The sequence below is a fragment of the Branchiostoma lanceolatum genome, chromosome 13 (genome assembly GCF_035083965.1).
Source record: "Branchiostoma lanceolatum isolate klBraLanc5 chromosome 13, klBraLanc5.hap2, whole genome shotgun sequence".
Taxonomy (NCBI): Eukaryota; Metazoa; Chordata; class Leptocardii; order Amphioxiformes; family Branchiostomatidae; genus Branchiostoma; species Branchiostoma lanceolatum.
The window spans coordinates 8,015,471-8,033,946 of record NC_089734.1 but is presented as its reverse complement, the minus strand read 5'-3'; the positions used below and the strand labels follow the sequence as shown (position 1 = coordinate 8,033,946).

The window sequence follows — 18,476 nt, the reverse complement described above, 5'->3', positions numbered from 1 at the left end:
CCACTACGCATGCGCTGTAGAGCACTACATCACCGCTTGGAACAGACGCGAACAGATGGTCGACAAACCTTCAGTTTCCAGCCTTATTTATCGAATTTCTGCCCCACAACAACATCTAACCGACTTTCAGACATTTTCGAAATTTGTCCCGTGATAGCTGCGTCTTACGCAAGGTAGGAAACCTATATTTCGTCTTTAAACGAAGGGTTTTATGATGGGTTGTTATTTTTCTCGTGCCTTTCATTTACTGCCACGACCACCTGCTACAGAAAATATATCCGGGATTTCCGACACTTGAACACACAGACGTGCAGCCTTCTGTTTGTATTTGTCAAGATTCTGTAAACACGACGGACCCAGGCGGCTTCTTCAGATGTAAATGTTAATAATGCTACGGCCGCGTGGCGCGTTGGATACACCCGATCCCTCGATCTCGGAAGTTAAGCAACGCGCGGTCCGGACAGTGCTTGGATGGGAGACCAACCAAGGACGTCCGGATTGCTGTAGCCTCACGAAGCTTTCCACGAAATCGTCTTCCGGGAGGGACGTAAAACGGGGGTCCCGTGCTCGAGGAGGTGCCTCGAACACGTTAAACAGCCTCATTACCCTACACATTGGGTACCTGCCTGTGGCACTGGCTGCAAATACACCTGATATTATTAATGATTTGTCCATGAAGACATAACAATAGTTTTGATCGCAGTATTCAAGCGGAGGCTTGTCTTAGTTTGATTGTGGGCGTTTCCAAAACACTGTATTTATCTTCCATTTCTACGGATTTTCCAAGAAAGGGAGAGATTAGAAAAGCCTCCACGAATAATGGTTTACCTTGCAAGCTATTTATCCTATTTCATAATGTTTTGGAATTGTTTCCTTTCAAGTTTGCTACATGCATTTTTTTCACTCCACCCCTGTACATGTCCATTTGCCCCTGTTTCTGACACACTTGTCTATGGCTAGTGTTAATTAACCAGGTCGTATCATAACTGCCAGTAGGTACCCATCTGAGTAATGAGGCTGTTGTAACATGCTCGAGGCACCTCCTAGAAAACAGGACCCCATTTTACGTCTCTTTCGAAAGACGGTGCAGCCCAGACTAGGATACTTCCCGGATTCGAACTGGGGTCTCCCAGTTACCAACTTATTGGAGTTTTTTTTCTCTTTCCAGAAGTCAAAATGATGGAGGAGGTTTCTACCGAGTCGGACTTTGACCTTGAGATGGAGGGTCTGAGTCTGGAGAACCAGCCGGACTCGGAGCGCTGGCCTCCCGTGGGTGCCACGTCCTCCCCCACCCCCGGGGCGCAGGGGGGTGGGGACCAGCCTCACATGAGCGAAATCGAGCGCCTGCGTACATTGGAGCAGGAACAGGACCAGCTGAACTCCTCGCTACTGGCGCTCACCACGCACTTCGCTCAAGTCCAGTTCAGACTCAAGCAGATCGTTACAGCACCGACCGACGACAAAGAGGTAATTGTATTCCAAACTGGTATAGTTTCATCCGTCCCCTATGCAAAACAAGAGGCCAAAGTCTGACTTTTACTGACACTTTAATTAGAGATACTGGAATAGTGTATGAGAACTTAGGAAAAGCAATTGACAGGGTATGTGAAGTGAAATATATAGTTCTAGCTTAGTCCCGACTGATACAGGTCAATAGATGGATAGATCATGTTCAGAAGAGTTGAGTGGCAGAGGTCATATATCATTTCCTAACTTATCTTTCACCTTTCAGAGCACTCTGTGGAATTGTTTAGCTAGGTGACAGTTAAGTCACATAAATGAATTAAAAACAACATACACAGAAACTCCGATCGGATCTAAAAGTTCCCTCCTACTTTTCTGCATTTATATGTTTGGTATATATTAGCATTTGTGTGCTCTTTATTTATATTATGGTGCTGTTGCAGACATGTTTTATATCAAGAATGGTAAATGTCTTGTTCTCTATGTCTTGCAGGGTCTCCTGAAGGAGTTGGAGGAGTTTGCGTTCCAAGGCTGTCCTGACGTACGCGGCTGTGTCACGCAGGACGCACAGATTCTGGACGACATGAGCGAGCGCGAACACGAGTTCCGTATTCTGGAACAGCGCGAGAAACAACAGGAGCTAATTAAACAACTCAAGGTACGAAAGTTATCAATTAATACTTTTCAGACAGAAGTTAGACTCCTGCTATTTTTTTTGGCATTTTTGTCGGGCTTTCTAATTTGTCATGTTTTCTTTATATTGCTTGTTTGACTTGGCGACATAAAGAAAACGTGATGAAATAGAAAGCCTGACAAAGCGCCTAAAGAAAACCCACAAAACTACCTGAAGCCTAGCCTCTTTTACTGTTAGTAGAGTAATCCGAGTTGAATGTATTCTAAAATTAACGCCAATCAAAGTCAAGAGTATGTGGTGTCTTTTTCTAATGAGGGTCAAGATCAAATTCAACCATTGCTTGTGGTATTATATTGATGTTTCAGATATATATGATGAAAGTATGAGATGTATTGAAATGAGAAGCATTTTCAAAATGATTCTAATTTGAAAGCGCCATAAAATCAATAAGAGTTTAATCATGTTAAGTGGGAAACAATGTCACCAGCCATTCTCTTTATCCAAAATCAATAAAAGTAGCTGTTGACAGCTTAGAACCATTGATCCTAAAACTTAGCTGACATGCTTTGTGGTTAAGATATCCTTGTTTTCCTTCTATAGGATATTTTCTAGCTTGTTTTGTGTTGTTTTGAAGTATCCTTAGTTCAACAATAATGCACTACATGTATATCGTGCCATTGTGCTCCTTTTTTGTCACAGCATATGTTGACCTTTAACAGCTAGTTTTCCTGAAGATGACGTAAAGGAAACAGATGAACTATCTCGCTCAATTCTGAGCTGCAAATGCAAATTACAAGGTCTCAGATGTAACAATATTGCTGAACTTAGCAGCTAAAACATGACGTTAACTTCTTGTAGCACTGTTGTTACTTGGTAAAACACAACATGCTAGCATAGACTTTGTCATTAGGTTTTATGTCAGCTTTCCTGGTATCGGAAATATTTCTGTCACAAAAGTCCTCTGATTACGCTGTAAACCATCCATTGACGTAAATCGGGCCTCAATAAGGGATTATTGCTTTACTAGGGATGCATATCTAGCTGTCATGTAATACTATAGGATTCTTCTCAAATGTCAGGGCTGACGTATGGCCATTATGTCGCTCCTGCTCTCGAGTGACTGTGGATTGTGTACAGTGAATACAGATGACGTAAGACTGTAATGGTAGCTATAGGGCTGGACCACTACAGGTGTCAACACTACCAGATTTGGTTCATGACTTCTGCAATTTAAGCTTTGCCAACAAAAATGTTATCATGATAGAGGAATGTATGGCTCATTTAAAGAAATAACACGAAAAACATTTAATGCTTCAAATATGAATTCCCCATACGTTTGGCTTTCAATCAATGACCTACTCTGTACGACTGTACCTCAACACCATACTTCAACCATATTCGACTCTTTGTGAGCATAATGGTGTTTGAAGTATGTACACAGCTGGAGCTGGTCACACAGGACTTCTTACATACAATACAGTAAAGTCAGGATAGTCTCCCGACCCTTCTAAATGTATCCTGGTGCCTGAAAGCCTGTACAGTTAAGCAAACAGAACCTTTGATGGAAACTGAGGCAATTGTGTTAGTTATCAAGCCTAACAATGTAAATGCATATAGTGAGTTGTATCAATATTTAATGGATGGAAAACAGGTGTTAAGGAAAAATTATGAAAACACTTAGTCTTAAATGAATTGTACAATAGGGACAATAATGCATGATAAGAATAATCCATGAATGAGTTCAACGTGTACTGTGATAGTAAGCTTGTCATGACTTCTTCAGCTGATTGAGACTCATCATTATTCAGTATAAGTCAGAGAAAAACTCCCCAAGGATGCTCATTACTGTTTTAGAATAAATTGTTAGCTTTGAAGCTCCTGAGTCCTCATTAGTAGGATTATCCAGGATGCCAGTCACGCATGATTATCAAAGGCTTATTCTGGATACTGTTTTTACTGCAGTAGCAGCACACGAACAATTATCCGATGATACGTGGACTGATGTTACAGTTTGACATGGATTCAACAGCTTAGTTTTGAAACGGAATGACACAATCAGGGCTGTCTCCAGAACCCATCCCTTCATCACGGAATGGAAATTTGCTTGTTGGGACAAACAAAAACTCTATCTCGTCTGTCCAAAAAGTCTGAACTTCATGAAATGAAGTTGGTGAAAACGTATTTTCGTATTTTTAAGACAGATTTAACAACCAAAATTAACAACTTGGGCTCAAAAACAAAAGCTAGAAACAGCCCTGGGTACAATCATGCTTCTTTTTCTGACTAGTACAAGTTCTTATAGAGATGTCTTGTAATTAGAGTAAATACGGTAGATTGTGTACATATCAAACAAAAATGTATATAATGTATATCACTGCACCAAATCGGGTATTTAAGCATGCTTAATGAGATTCGTAAATGAAGCTTAAACATTGGAAGAAGATTAAGCAACATTTAAGCCACATTTAAGACGTATTAAATGCCACAACTATGGGTCCATCTTTACACTATATCTTTACGAACAGCGTAAAGTCAACTTAAAAATGCATATATCTTTACATAATCTTTAATGTCACTTAATAGTACATTAAATCTAATGCCCCCCTACACGCGTACAGCATATCTTTACATTAAGTTTACGAACAGCGTAAAGTCAACTTAAAAATGAACATATCTTTAATTAATCTTAAATGTCGCTTAAGTATGCATTAAATATAATGTTCCATAGTATGCGGACAGCAAACATGCCAACAGATTTGAAAATGCGGTGGTGTAGTTTTGGCAAAAGTGAACAACAATTTAGTCGACTCATGTAACACATCACACTTTCAAAAACCTCAGTGTACTACGGGTAATTTCTCAAGGTCTCCCTGGTACGCTCACCCTGGTTAAGTGAATTTTTGGACACCCAGCAAAGAGGGTGTTGGCTGCCCTAGCAACACATAGCAACCACCTTTGACCCCGATTTCCCCCATTGTTTGCTAATTGCGCGCAAGTACTTTTTTCCCGCGAGCCGTGTGCCTTCGATCACCGCTTGTTTTCAGGGAGACAAAATTCTTGCACGAACAGTTTCCGTTTTCTTATAAATATTGCGCCCGCTCTGTAAAACCCTAAACCTGAGTCCTATATCCTAACGTTACATTCATTTTAATTTAACATTGCCGATTTGGTAAAGCGTGTGTGTTTTCTTCAACTCGAGATAGGAATAAGTAACCATCAAATTGTGTACAACTATCGCACAAAAGTTCCTCTGAACGCGCACAGCATGCATACCAACACGTTTGAAAATGCGGCGGTGTCGTTTTGGCAAATGTGAACAACAATTTAGTCAACAAATGTAACACATCACATTTTCAAAAACCTCAGTATACTACGGGTTATTTCTAAATGTCTTGCTGGTGTACTTTGAAAGGTTTCAACGCAAGCACTTTTTCCCGCGAGCCGTGTGCACTCGATCACCGCTTGTTTTCAGTGAGACAAACTTCTTGCACCAACAGTTCCCGTGTTCTTACAAACATTGCGCCCGCTCTGTTGAAACCCTAAACCTAAGTCTTATATCCTAACGTTACATTCATTTTGTCTTAACATTGCCAATCTGGCAAAGCGTGTGTGGTTTATTTAACTCGAGATAGAACAAGCAACCATCGAATTGTGTACAAATATCGCACAAAAGTTTCTCTGAACGCGCACAGGATGCATACCAACGCGTTTGAAAATGAGGCGGTGTCGTTTTGGCAAATGTGAACAACAATTTAGTCGACAAATGTAACATATCACACTTTCAAAAACCTCAGTTTACTGCGGGTTATTTCTAAATGTCTTGCTGGTGTACTTTGAAAGGTTTAAACGCAAGCACTTTTTCCCGCGAGCCGTGTGCACTCGATCGCCGCTTGTTTGCAGTGAGACAAACGTCTTGCAAGAACAGTTTCCGTTTTCTAATAAACATTGCGCCCGCTCTGTAAAAACCCTAAACCTAAGTCTTATATCCTAACGTAACATTCATTTTATCTTAACATTGCCGATTTGGTCAAGCGTGTGTGGTTTATTTAACTCGAGATAGGAACAAGCAACCACCAAATTGTGCACAAGTATCGCACAAAAGTTCCTCTGAACGCGCACAGCATGCATACCAACACGTTTGAAAATGCGGCGGTGTCGTTTTGGCAAATGTGAACAACAATTTAGTCGACAAATGTAACACATCAAACTTTAAAAAACCTCAGTATACTACGGGTTATTTTTCAAGGTCTCTTTGGTGTTCTTTGAAAGGTTTAAACGCAAGCACTTTTTCCCGCGAGCCGAGTGCACTCGATTACCGCTTGTTTTCAGTGAGACAAACTTCTTGCACCAACAGTTCCCGTGTTCTTACAAACATTGCGCCCGCTCTGTTGAAACCCTAAACCTAAGTCTTATATCCTAACGTTACATTCATTTTGTCTTAACATTGCCAATCTGGCAAAGCGTGTGTGGTTTATCTAACTCGAGATAGGAACAAGCAACCATCGAATTGTGTACAAATATCGCACAAAAGTTTCTCTGAATGCGCACAGGATGCATACCAACGGGTTTGAAAATGTGCCGGTGTCGTTTTGGCAAATGTGAACAACAATTTAGTCGACAAATGTAACACATCACACTTTCAAAAACCTCAGTTTACTACGGGTTGTTTCTAGATGTCTTGCTGGTGTACTTTGAAAGGTTTAAACGCAAGCACTTTTTCCCGCGAGCCGTGTGCACTCGATCGCCGCTTGTTTTCAGGGAGACAAAATTCTTGCACGAACAGTTTCCGTTTTCTATTAAATATTGCGCCCGCTCTGTAAAAACCCTAAACCTAAGTCTTATATCCTAACCTTACATTCATTTTGTCTTAACATTGCCAATCTGGCAAAGCGTGTGTGGTATATTCAACACGAGATAGAACAAGCAACCATCAAATTGTGTACAACTATCGCACAAAAGTTCCTCTTAACGCGCACAACATACATGCCAATGGATTTGAAAATGCGGCAGTGTCGTTTTGGCAAATGTGAACAACAATTTAGTCGACAAATGTAATTATACACATCACACTTTCAAAAACCTCAGTGTACTACGGGTTATTTCTCAAGGTCTCCCTGGTGTTCTTTAAAAGGTTCAAACGCAAGCACTTTTTCCCGCGAGACGTGTGCCTTCGATCACCGCTTGTTTTCAGGGAGACAAAATTCTTGCACGAACAGTTTCCGTTTTCTTATAAACATTGCGCCCGCTCTGTAAGAACCCTACACCTCATGAGTCATATCCTAACATTACATTCATTTTAATTTAACATTGCCAATTTGGTAAAGTGTGTGTGGTTTATTTAACTCGAGATAGGAACAAGCAACCACCAAATTGTGCACAAGTATCGCACAAAAGTTCCTCTGAACGCGCACAGCATGCATACCAACACGTTTGAAAATGCGGCGGTGTCGTTTTGGCAAATGTGAACAACAATTTAGTCAACAAATGTAACACATCAAACTTTAAAAAACCTCAGTATACTACGGGTTATTTTTCAAGGTCTCTTTGGTGTACTTTGAAAGGTTTAAACGCAAGCACTTTTTCCCGCGAGCCGTGTGCACTCGATCACCGCTTGTTTTCAGTGAGACAAACTTCTTGCACCAACAGTTCCCGTGTTCTTACAAACATTGCGCCCGCTCTGTTGAAACCCTAAACCTAAGTCTTATATCCTAACGTTACATTCATTTTGTCTTAACATTGCCAATCTGGCAAAGCGTGTGTGGTTTATTTAACTCGAGATAGAACAAGCAACCATCGAATTGTGTACAAATATCGCACAAAAGTTTCTCTGAACGCGCACAGGATGCATACCAACGCGTTTGAAAATGAGGCGGTGTCGTTTTGGCAAATGTGAACAACAATTTAGTCGACAAATGTAACATATCACACTTTCAAAAACCTCAGTTTACTACGGGTTATTTCTAAATGTCTTGCTGGTGTACTTTGAAAGGTTTAAACGCAAGCACTTTTTCCCGCGAGCCGTGTGCACTCGATCGCCGCTTGTTTGCAGTGAGACAAACGTCTTGCAAGAACAGTTTCCGTTTTCTAATAAACATTGCGCCCGCTCTGTAAAAACCCTAAACCTAAGTCTTATATCCTAACGTAACATTCATTTTATCTTAACATTGCCGATTTGGTCAAGCGTGTGTGGTTTATTTAACTCGAGATAGGAACAAGCAACCACCAAATTGTGCACAAGTATCGCACAAAAGTTCCTCTGAACGCGCACAGCATGCATACCAACACGTTTGAAAATGCGGCGGTGTCGTTTTGGCAAATGTGAACAACAATTTAGTCGACAAATGTAACACATCAAACTTTAAAAAACCTCAGTATACTACGGGTTATTTTTCAAGGTCTCTTTGGTGTTCTTTGAAAGGTTTAAACGCAAGCACTTTTTCCCGCGAGCCGAGTGCACTCGATTACCGCTTGTTTTCAGTGAGACAAACTTCTTGCACCAACAGTTCCCGTGTTCTTACAAACATTGCGCCCGCTCTGTTGAAACCCTAAACCTAAGTCTTATATCCTAACGTTACATTCATTTTGTCTTAACATTGCCAATCTGGCAAAGCGTGTGTGGTTTATCTAACTCGAGATAGGAACAAGCAACCATCGAATTGTGTACAAATATCGCACAAAAGTTTCTCTGAATGCGCACAGGATGCATACCAACGGGTTTGAAAATGTGCCGGTGTCGTTTTGGCAAATGTGAACAACAATTTAGTCGACAAATGTAACACATCACACTTTCAAAAACCTCAGTTTACTACGGGTTGTTTCTAGATGTCTTGCTGGTGTACTTTGAAAGGTTTAAACGCAAGCACTTTTTCCCGCGAGCCGTGTGCACTCGATCGCCGCTTGTTTTCAGGGAGACAAAATTCTTGCACGAACAGTTTCCGTTTTCTATTAAATATTGCGCCCGCTCTGTAAAAACCCTAAACCTAAGTCTTATATCCTAACGTTACATTCATTTTGTCTTAACATTGCCAATCTGGCAAAGCGTGTGTGGTATATTCAACACGAGATAGAACAAGCAACCATCAAATTGTGTACAACTATCGCACAAAAGTTCCTCTTAACGCGCACAACATACATGCCAATGGATTTGAAAATGCGGCAGTGTCGTTTTGGCAAATGTGAACAACAATTTAGTCGACAAATGTAATTATACACATCACACTTTCAAAAACCTCAGTGTACTACGGGTTATTTCTCAAGGTCTCCCTGGTGTTCTTTAAAAGGTTCAAACGCAAGCACTTTTTCCCGCGAGACGTGTGCCTTCGATCACCGCTTGTTTTCAGGGAGACAAAATTCTTGCACGAACAGTTTCCGTTTTCTTATAAACATTGCGCCCGCTCTGTAAGAACCCTACACCTCATGAGTCATATCCTAACATTACATTCATTTTAATTTAACATTGCCAATTTGGTAAAGTGTGTGTGGTTTATTTAACTCGAGATAGGAACAAGCAACCACCAAATTGTGCACAAGTATCGCACAAAAGTTCCTCTGAACGCGCACAGCATGCATACCAACACGTTTGAAAATGCGGCGGTGTCGTTTTGGCAAATGTGAACAACAATTTAGTCAACAAATGTAACACATCAAACTTTAAAAAACCTCAGTATACTACGGGTTATTTTTCAAGGTCTCTTTGGTGTACTTTGAAAGGTTTAAACGCAAGCACTTTTTCCCGCGAGCCGAGTGCACTCGATTACCGCTTGTTTGCAGTGAGACAAAATTCTTGCACGAACAGTTCCCGTGTTCTTACAAACATTGCGCCCGCTCTGTTGAAACCCTAAACCTAAGTCTTATATCCTAACGTAACATTCATTTTGTCTTAACATTGCCAATTTGGTAAAGTGTGTGTGGTTTATTTAACTCGAGATAGGAACAAGCAACCATCGAATTGTGTACAAGAATCCGGCACAAAAGTTCCTCTGAACGCGCACAGCATGCATACCAACGGGTTTGAAAATGCGGCGGTGTCGTTTTGGCAAATGTGAACAACAATTTAGTCAACAAATGTAATTATAACACATCACACTTTCAAAAACCTCAGTTTACTACGGGTTGTTTCTAGATGTCTTGCTGGTGTACTTTGAAAGGTTCAAACGCAAGCACTTTTTCCCGCGAGCCGTGTGCACTCGCCGTTTGCAATGGTTTTCAGTTATTACATTTAAGCCCGCGTAATTATTACGTTAAATGACTTAAAGAGTGCCAAAACGGAATACTTAAGCATGCTTTAAGACTGCTTAAAGAGCCGATTTTGCGCAGTGAAGAGTTCCCGTTGTGTTCTTATAACCATTCTATCTGCTCTGTAATAAATACCCTAAACTAAAAGCTATCAAATTCCGTGCAAAAAAGCGTCTCACTTGATTTCCCCTGCACCCGAACACAGGATATTCGTCTAAAGATTTTGAAATGCGGCGTTGTTTTGGCAAGTCTGAACAACATTTTATAGTCGGCAATTAGATAATTTGAAAGTCCGTCTTTGTGTCTGCTTTACGCTGTTTTATTTTTCTAGATGATAGCAAAATGACAATTTCTGGCAAGTTTGTTTTCAAGCTATACGTGGACGATTACTGATAAACATTTTACACCTTTTTTGGACTGTAGAAACATCCATTGTCCAATTGTCAAATGCCCAGGAAGACCGTCTCCGAATAACAATAGATATAAAAAAAGGCCATTGTTACAGTGTCTGCTAGCTATGCAAATCATGGTCACAAAGACACACTACTCGCGAATTGAAGCAATCAACACTCATGCCGATATTCAAATTCTTTTTCCGTTGGAAGTTCAAATTTAATTTCTCATTTGGTGGCCAAGCTTGGTAGTGTATGGACCTGTATGTTCTTGCTGCAGCTTTATCGTCTTACTCACTCGGGGACGGACAGTTCGACGGAACCCGAGTGCGCTTTGCCATGATTCTAAAACCAGACTGCGGAAAACTGCGCGATCAGTTGAAAATAGTCTTTACTACAACTTCCTGAACCCAGCCAGCAATAAGGAATACCTCGGCGAGTGGACTCTAATGCTGCATGGATTTGGATGTGCCCCCCCCCCCCCCTATAGCGGGACTTACAACTGTATATCAAGGAATAGTGGTGGTTTTGTCAACTCGGAAGGCAGGCTGTGCCCAGGGACAGGCGAAAGAGCTGGCTGCTGGAGTGGTATGCCCGAAGGAAACTACGTCGTTGACCACCCCCCTCCCACCCTTCTGAAGAGGGCTACGGCGCCTTAGACTTCTGAAGGGATGAGGGCTGAGTGAGGAATGCAGATCTCAAGATAAAACAGAGGCGTGTTGAGTGAACCTGAAGACCTAGAAGCTGAAGACGGAGCTAAAATAGGACTGACTCAGCAGCTGGCGTTGGAATAAAATACACATGATATTGAAATGATACCTGAAATGATGCTGAACATTAAAGACCCAAGCACAAACACATGCATATGTAGCATACACAACAGAATTAAAGGGACCTTAACTAAGCTTAAATAAAGTTTAAATATAGATTTTTACAACAGATTTACGACGAGAAAAATTTGGCTTTAAGCTGATTTTACCGTGCTTAAACGTCGCTTAAATGAGTGCCACTACGTACGGTTTACGGAGGTTTAAATGCGGCGTATGTCTCTAGATTTAAGTAAAGATTACGATGCTTAATCGTAGCGTAAAAGTTAAGATTTAAGCTAAGTTTACATTGCTTAAACGGTTGCTTAAATGGTCCCACTAAGCACGTTTAAGCACATACCTAAAGATAGCGTAAATATAACATTTAAGCCCGCGGAAGTATTATGTAAAGTGACGTAAAGAGTGCCATAACGGAATCTTTAAGCATGCTTTAAGAGTGCTTAAAGAGCTGTTTTCGTCCAGTGTATATACAAACAAAAGCTCAATCCCATCCCTGACCTGTTGTTAACACAGAACCAACTGGAAGATTTAGAAGACTTCGCCTACAAGGAGGGAGCCATCGACATGCCCACAGCCCTCATGCAGGAGAAACAGAAGGTCATCATCGACCAGCTGACCAGTAAGATGGACCTGGACATCGATGGGCTGGACAAACTGTCCACAGATGAGCTGCGGCACAGGGTGGACAGCGCCGTTGGTGAGATCGTCAACCCGGCAAAGGTACAGGTCTTGTTATCAATCAATTGTTTGCAGGCATCAGTGTCTGATTCATGGCGGCTGCAGACATGCATAGGGCTCACCAGGCTGGTCTTGTTATGACATAACAAAGTTTACTAAAGGAAAGAAAGAAGATTGAGATTCTTTTCATTCGTAATTATACTTATCTCAAAATACAGAAAGGGTAGAATTCATAGGATAATGCTTAGTTGAGCTAAAATTTCGCTGGCTGTATGTCTATTCCTGAATCATCAGTTCGTCAAACTTTGTGTGATCCATTTGTAAGCGTTAACTTTGATAGTCTATTCTTTTCAATGCTGACTGAACAGTTCACAACGAACACTTCTAATTCAGTAAACAATAATACTTGTACATCTAGTAGAGTAACACACCTGTACTTAATTACACACAGGTGAAGGAACAGGTGATCCACCAGCTGAAGACTCAGATCACAGACTTGGAGATGTTCATCGAGTTTCTTCAGGAGAATGGGGGAGATGTCGGACACGAGAAGGAGGGGTGTACCTGTCCTGTTCATGGTGAGACCAGGAAAGGTGGGTGGGTTAGGAGGGTGTACCTGTCCTGTTCATGGTGAGACCAGGAAAGGTGGGTGGGTTAGGAGGGTGTACCTGTCCTGTTCATGGTGAGACCAGGAAAGGTGGGTGGGTTAGAAGGGGTGTAACAGTGAGTGTCCTGTTCATGGTGAGACCTGGGAAAGGTGGGTGGGTTAGGAGGGGAGTCCACCAGGAAAGGTGGGTGTTAGGATGGGTGTACCTGCACTGTACATGCGGAAACTAGAAACGTAAACAATTTAGGCAAAGATTTCTAACTGTGGTTCAATTGTGTTTTTCAGGAAACGCTCCTCCACAAATAAAGGGCAAGGTGACAGGAAGTCCCCAGATTTCCAAACAGCCCGGCCAGGCCCGGCTCCGAGCCACGACTCAGGAGGCGCAGAAGAAGATCCGCGAGACCAGCCTGTCCATCATGAAGCGGGCACTGACTGTTCTCCAGATCTTTGCCGTGAGCCAGTTCGGCTGCGGCGGGAACCTCTTCAGAGACCACGTTATTCCCACGGAGGACCGGAACAGCGAGTACAACTTTGACGAGCTGCTGAAGGCACTGGACCAGGCTGTCTCCCACGTCATCGAGATGGCCAAGGTGCGAAACGACGTTCCCGATGACAGCGACTACCTCAGCGACTCCTCGGAGAGCCCGGTGCGAGGCCGTGACGAGCTCACAAACGTTGTGAGGAGAGAACTGGCGCCAGCTCTGAGGGACGTGTTCCAGCACGGGCTGATGAAGATGGGTCAGAGCAAGAGTCTCAGCCAGGCGGTCATGCCGCTGTTCTGTTTCCAGCAGCGCAAGCCCCCTCCCCCGGGGAAGATGCACGCGTGGGAGCTGCTGGTGAAGTACTACGAGATGAAGCACGGGCGCGAGTACAACCTCTCCCCCGCACGCAAGCTTTCCGAGTCGTTCAGTCTGGACATCGTCGGCGGGACGGCCATCACGGCCAAACAGACCCTCCTGAGTGCCATCCACGACATCGTGACCACGCACGACCCGCTGAAGCGAAGCATGGACTCCGAGTGGAAAGCCTGGGTGTGCTGTGCCCTGAACCAGGGACGCATCGTCTCCTGGTGTCGGCTCGTCGTGCGTACCACGCCGCTCATCGGTAGCTACTACCAACCCTGGGGCTTCACCGCGAAAACGAGCTTCGACCCGGCCCTCCAGATTCTCAACAGACTTACGGAGTTCAAGTTCAATATTCCAACCGACCTGGCCATCCGACATTTCCAGAACATCAAGGATGCGTTTGGGGAAGGGGTGTAAAAGTCTTTGTAGATAGTTTCCATCAAATGCTCAAGTCAATGCAATTCTACCGGGTGCATTTGTTGTATTTATTTAGTGCTGACACCCATTGTTTACTTCTGTCCAAGAGAAACACAGTGGTAAGAAGAACAATTCTTGGTAGGTAGACTTTCAAAGCTGTAACTTTGTGTCCTGTTAATGCTGCTAAAAAGCCAGCCTTGTGCTCAGTATTATCAGATACAGTACTGTATTGTAAGTTTATTTGCAAAGGTCTTTACATCTGGGGCAAAAAGAGTGGGTATATCCTGTGCTTAGAATTCACAGGTCACTTGTTTGAAAGTATAAAGATGTCAAAGAGTTGCATATTTTGTGTGAATTTTCTGTATTTGACTGCTAATTGTTCCAGAATGTCTATTGCGAATGTTATAAGGTATGACGGATCAAGTAAGTAATGTCATTTTGTGCATAAATTAATTTTTGTTGTTGTCAAAAGAATCTTTCAATGTTGTAGATAAAATATTTGATTATGTATTCTGTACATATTCCCTTTGGTGACTTTGATGCAATAGTATTGTGAAAGATGTTATTATTAGTACAATTCAAAGAGTACATTATTGAGAATTTATTTGAGAGAATTTTTTTCCGCTCCTTGAACCACTAAACTACTAGAAAAAAGAGCAACTATCAGCTTCCCAAATATACAGGTGTGTGCTTATGGATGTGCTATATTGAAAATTGGCCAAATATGGTGAATCTAATATTGTGTAAGGCTGTTGCAAATCCAGCTATTTTGGGCATTGCCTTCTTAATTCCCATCCTAATACAACATTTACATGTACACAAGTTATTCCAAATGCCCTACAAGAATCTTTGAAGAATCTAACAACATGCTGCTGTAATACAGTACTGTGGTTATGTGCAACGAGTGTAAATGACAGGCCTAAGATAAATTTGTGTACTCTCGAGAAATGGCTTGTGTATATCCAGAATATATGAACTTCAAATTGTGAAGATAAGAGAACAAGGAATAAGTTATTGTGGTGTTTCTTTGTCTCCGTGATAATATTGTCCATCCTAAGCAGTTTTCTGAACAGGAAAATAAAACATGCACTGAACAGTACTGTAGTTGTAAAACTATAGGGGACATACAGGCCAAGGGACCTTACATGATACTCTCCAAGCAGAGGTTGTTGGGTAAAATTGTGACCTAATTATATGCCATGTTTTTGTCAGCGCTTCCCAACAAGAGCTGGCAAAAAAACGTGGCATATGATAAGGTCACTAGTTTACCCAACAACCTCTGCTTGGAGAGTACTAACATAGGACAGTATTATAAGGTGAATAACAACAACAACAGAGTGACACAAACAGAAACATGCTCTAAAGACAAATTTTCCCAATTTTATTCAGTGTAAATTGATCAACCTTAGGTACATAAATGTCTTTTCCCACTATTAACCAGTCAATTACCAACTTAATTCATACGTCATTAAACCCCTTCAAGTATACCATACATTCTTCTTTGCTAATGGAATACTGGATAACGATCTATTGTAAATCATTTGTAAGACAGGTACTTGGCTCTATTGTGTTTGTATCCATGGTTCATGTTGCCATGGTAACACAGGGTAAGACAAGTAAACATGACGCAAGAAAACTTGGTACTAGTATTTCATTCTGGGGTGTCTTTTCATCAGATTCACACAATATCTCATCCACCTACCCCGGTACCTTAATACATCATAGAAATGCACTGCACACATTTTTCATTCCAGTCGCTAGCTTGTAGCTTAAGTTCATTCAAATTTGTAAGATAACCATGCATTAAAAGCTCTACAAGTACTTGAGGCTAACAAGACTACCATCAGTGGAATGTGTGTTTCAACAGTGGGGTAATATATACTGGATTTGGAAGTTCATTTGATGCTATCGTATAATACTGGGTTGGACAGTTCATTTGATGCTACACTTGTGGGACTACTAGTACTGTACATTGTTTCCGAGCTACATACAAATCACAATGCCATAATCAATTAACCATTGTCATCCATTCAGTGGGAACATCTACTTCATTCTCCACATTGCTGCAGTTCATTTGAAGTTCAATAGATGCCGCTGCTACATGGTATAAACTGAAACATTTAATTGCTATATGTACTTAAATCAGCACATAACAAGATGTTACACATGTCTACCCATGAGATACAGCAGTGTACTATTGAGGCATGCATCTGAAATGTGTGTGACTTAAAAATTCCTAAATTCAAGTAAAAGGACACTTCAGCTAATCCATTTGTTAACACTTTTCCTTCTTACTTTTCTTTTTCTTCTTACTACTTCTCTCTTCCTTTGCCTCAGGTGTAACACTTTCACTTTGTGTCACATCATTTTCTGATCTATCTACTGTGTCCCTAGACTTTTTCTTCTTCTTTGATTTCCTTCTACTACTTTCATTTTCCTCAAGAACTTCCTGTTGTGGCTCAAGAACCTCCAGTTCTTTCTCCTTCCTTTTCTTCTTCTTCTTCTTTTCCTTCTGGCTGTCTACTTCACCTGTGACTTCCATTTCAATCAACTCATTGTTTTCTTCTTTACGTTCTCTTTTCTTCTTCTTTCTGATGGAAGCACTTTCTTTTACTCCCTCACTTTCTGAACTGGCATTGTCTTCTTGTTCTTTGCGTTTTCTCTTTTTGGACTTTTTCTTCGATTTCCGTTCTGAGGAGCTTTCAATTTGAGGCTCTGAATCTTCATCTTTGGCATTGCCATCTTGACTTTCAACTTCTCCCCCTGCCCTAGACTTCTTTAACTCTGCCATTTTCTGTGCAAAGTAATCCTGTATGCTCTGTGACTTTGTGATGGTGGTAACTCCATAATTATTGGCCAGCGGTGGACAGGAGGCGCCGCTGTCCTCATCCTCGGCATCTGATTGGATCCTGGGTGTGGCTGGCTCTGATTGGTTAGGAGTGACTGGCTCTGATTTGCTGGCTTTTTTACCCATGATGCAAGCTAAGTCAGCTTGGCTCATGCTGGAGAGATCCTTCCCCCTGGTGAACTTGTGGTAGTGAACACGCCTCTTGGAAGACTTGGACTTCTCCTCTATGCTTATTGTCTTCGTGTTCGACTCAGTCTGAAAGAAATATGTTCTAGTAAGTCTTCATGCCATGAATCTTGTGCAGCAGGATATATGTTTTTTCCCCGTCTATTTTATAGAACTTAGAAGTTACTATATTGCAACAAGCACACTATAAGATTACAACACTAATAGCAACAAGAACTATGTAACTCAATGTAACAGTGTGGTTAAAGTGCCACTTACTGATCAATGTAACCAGTCCAAACCTTTTAGCCGTGTGGTAAATGCGTTGGGTTTGTTCACTGGCCGCCCAGGTTCGATCCCCAGGAGCTAGGAGACTACATACTACTCGCCTTGTGCATTTCATCAACACTGTTTGGCAGTAGATTAAAGTGGGTTTCACAGATGACTTCAATCCTGAACTTACACAACATGAAGTTGACTTACTTGACTTCCTCGACTTATACAACATGAAGTTGGACAAAGATTAATAATTTTGAATTATTCCTATAGCCTCCTTACCTCTCCATTGCTGGCTCCATGGCTGGCGTTCAGACCGGCCAGCAGTGCGTCGAAGTCGTCCTGATGAGCGATCCAGTTATCGGCCTGGTCAGTACTGCACCCCAGGCCGGTCTGGTCAAACTTCAGGGAGGCCTTCACATGTTTGGTCATGCCATCCTCCTTAGCACCAAGGCCTTTACCCTGGGGTGGACCAAAAGTTAGTTTAAACTTTATCCCTTAGCTTTAGCAACAACTTGAAGCATTAGATACAGTGTAATCCTAAAGCTGAGTTATATGTTTATGTACTTACTTGCAGGACGTTTTAAGGTCTGCCTCTTTTAAAAATTATGTTGGGAACCCTTTCTCAAAAATGCTTTTTTATGGTTTAAAGATCCTGCCATATATAATTTTTGATGACACTCAATTTGATAAAAATCTACAAATCGCTATGTGAACACAGGATCTTTCCTTGATAACCACATAATTGCAATATCGCGTGTTTAAATGTTATGAGAATGTCTGCAAAAACCCTTCACAAATTAAGAATTTTAAAATCCGCCCCCCTCCCCCATCAGACACGTGTGGTAACATGCCTACCTTCTGCCAACCCATCTTCTCCAGCATTTTCTGCCCAAACTTGGAGTCATCGTTACTCCAGGAGGCTCCGCGAGGATCTGACGACCACTTCTGTCGTTTTCTCGGCTCAGCAAGCATCTCTGCCTGCGTTTAGATCACTGAATTTCGCAAAATTCGGACGAGAAAATTATCCAGACTGCACGCGAAGAAAACGCTGTAACCTTTGACCCTATTTACCCATCATTCCTTTT

At 41.8% G+C, this 18,476-nt stretch overlaps 2 protein-coding genes across 3 annotated transcripts; one reads left to right on the top strand and one right to left on the bottom strand.

Moving 5' to 3' along the window:
* The first annotated feature begins 4 nt into the window (after positions 1-4).
* Positions 5-15,113, top strand: LOC136447361 (RUN domain-containing protein 1-like). Of its 2 annotated transcripts, none has more exons than XM_066446196.1 (6): positions 5-173; positions 1,169-1,467; positions 1,958-2,122; positions 12,066-12,272; positions 12,682-12,808; positions 13,123-15,113. In XM_066446196.1, the coding sequence occupies exons 2-6, from the start codon at positions 1,177-1,179 to the stop codon at positions 14,097-14,099; spliced, it is 1,767 nt and encodes a 588-aa protein (XP_066302293.1). In that variant the 5' UTR covers positions 5-173; positions 1,169-1,176; the 3' UTR covers positions 14,100-15,113. The 2 variants fall into 2 exon arrangements, with proteins under 2 accessions (XP_066302293.1, XP_066302292.1); XM_066446195.1 differs by having other exon boundaries at positions 12,682-12,823.
* A 346-nt stretch (positions 15,114-15,459) lies between these two features.
* On the bottom strand, positions 15,460-18,473 carry LOC136447369 (PIN2/TERF1-interacting telomerase inhibitor 1-like). The gene is made up of 3 exons (XM_066446209.1): positions 18,247-18,473; positions 17,671-17,850; positions 15,460-17,202 (listed from the first exon to the last, which is right to left on the bottom strand). The coding sequence occupies exons 1-3, from the start codon at positions 18,361-18,363 to the stop codon at positions 16,375-16,377; spliced, it is 1,125 nt and encodes a 374-aa protein (XP_066302306.1). The 5' UTR covers positions 18,364-18,473; the 3' UTR covers positions 15,460-16,374.
* Between the last annotated feature and the right edge of the window lie 3 nt (positions 18,474-18,476).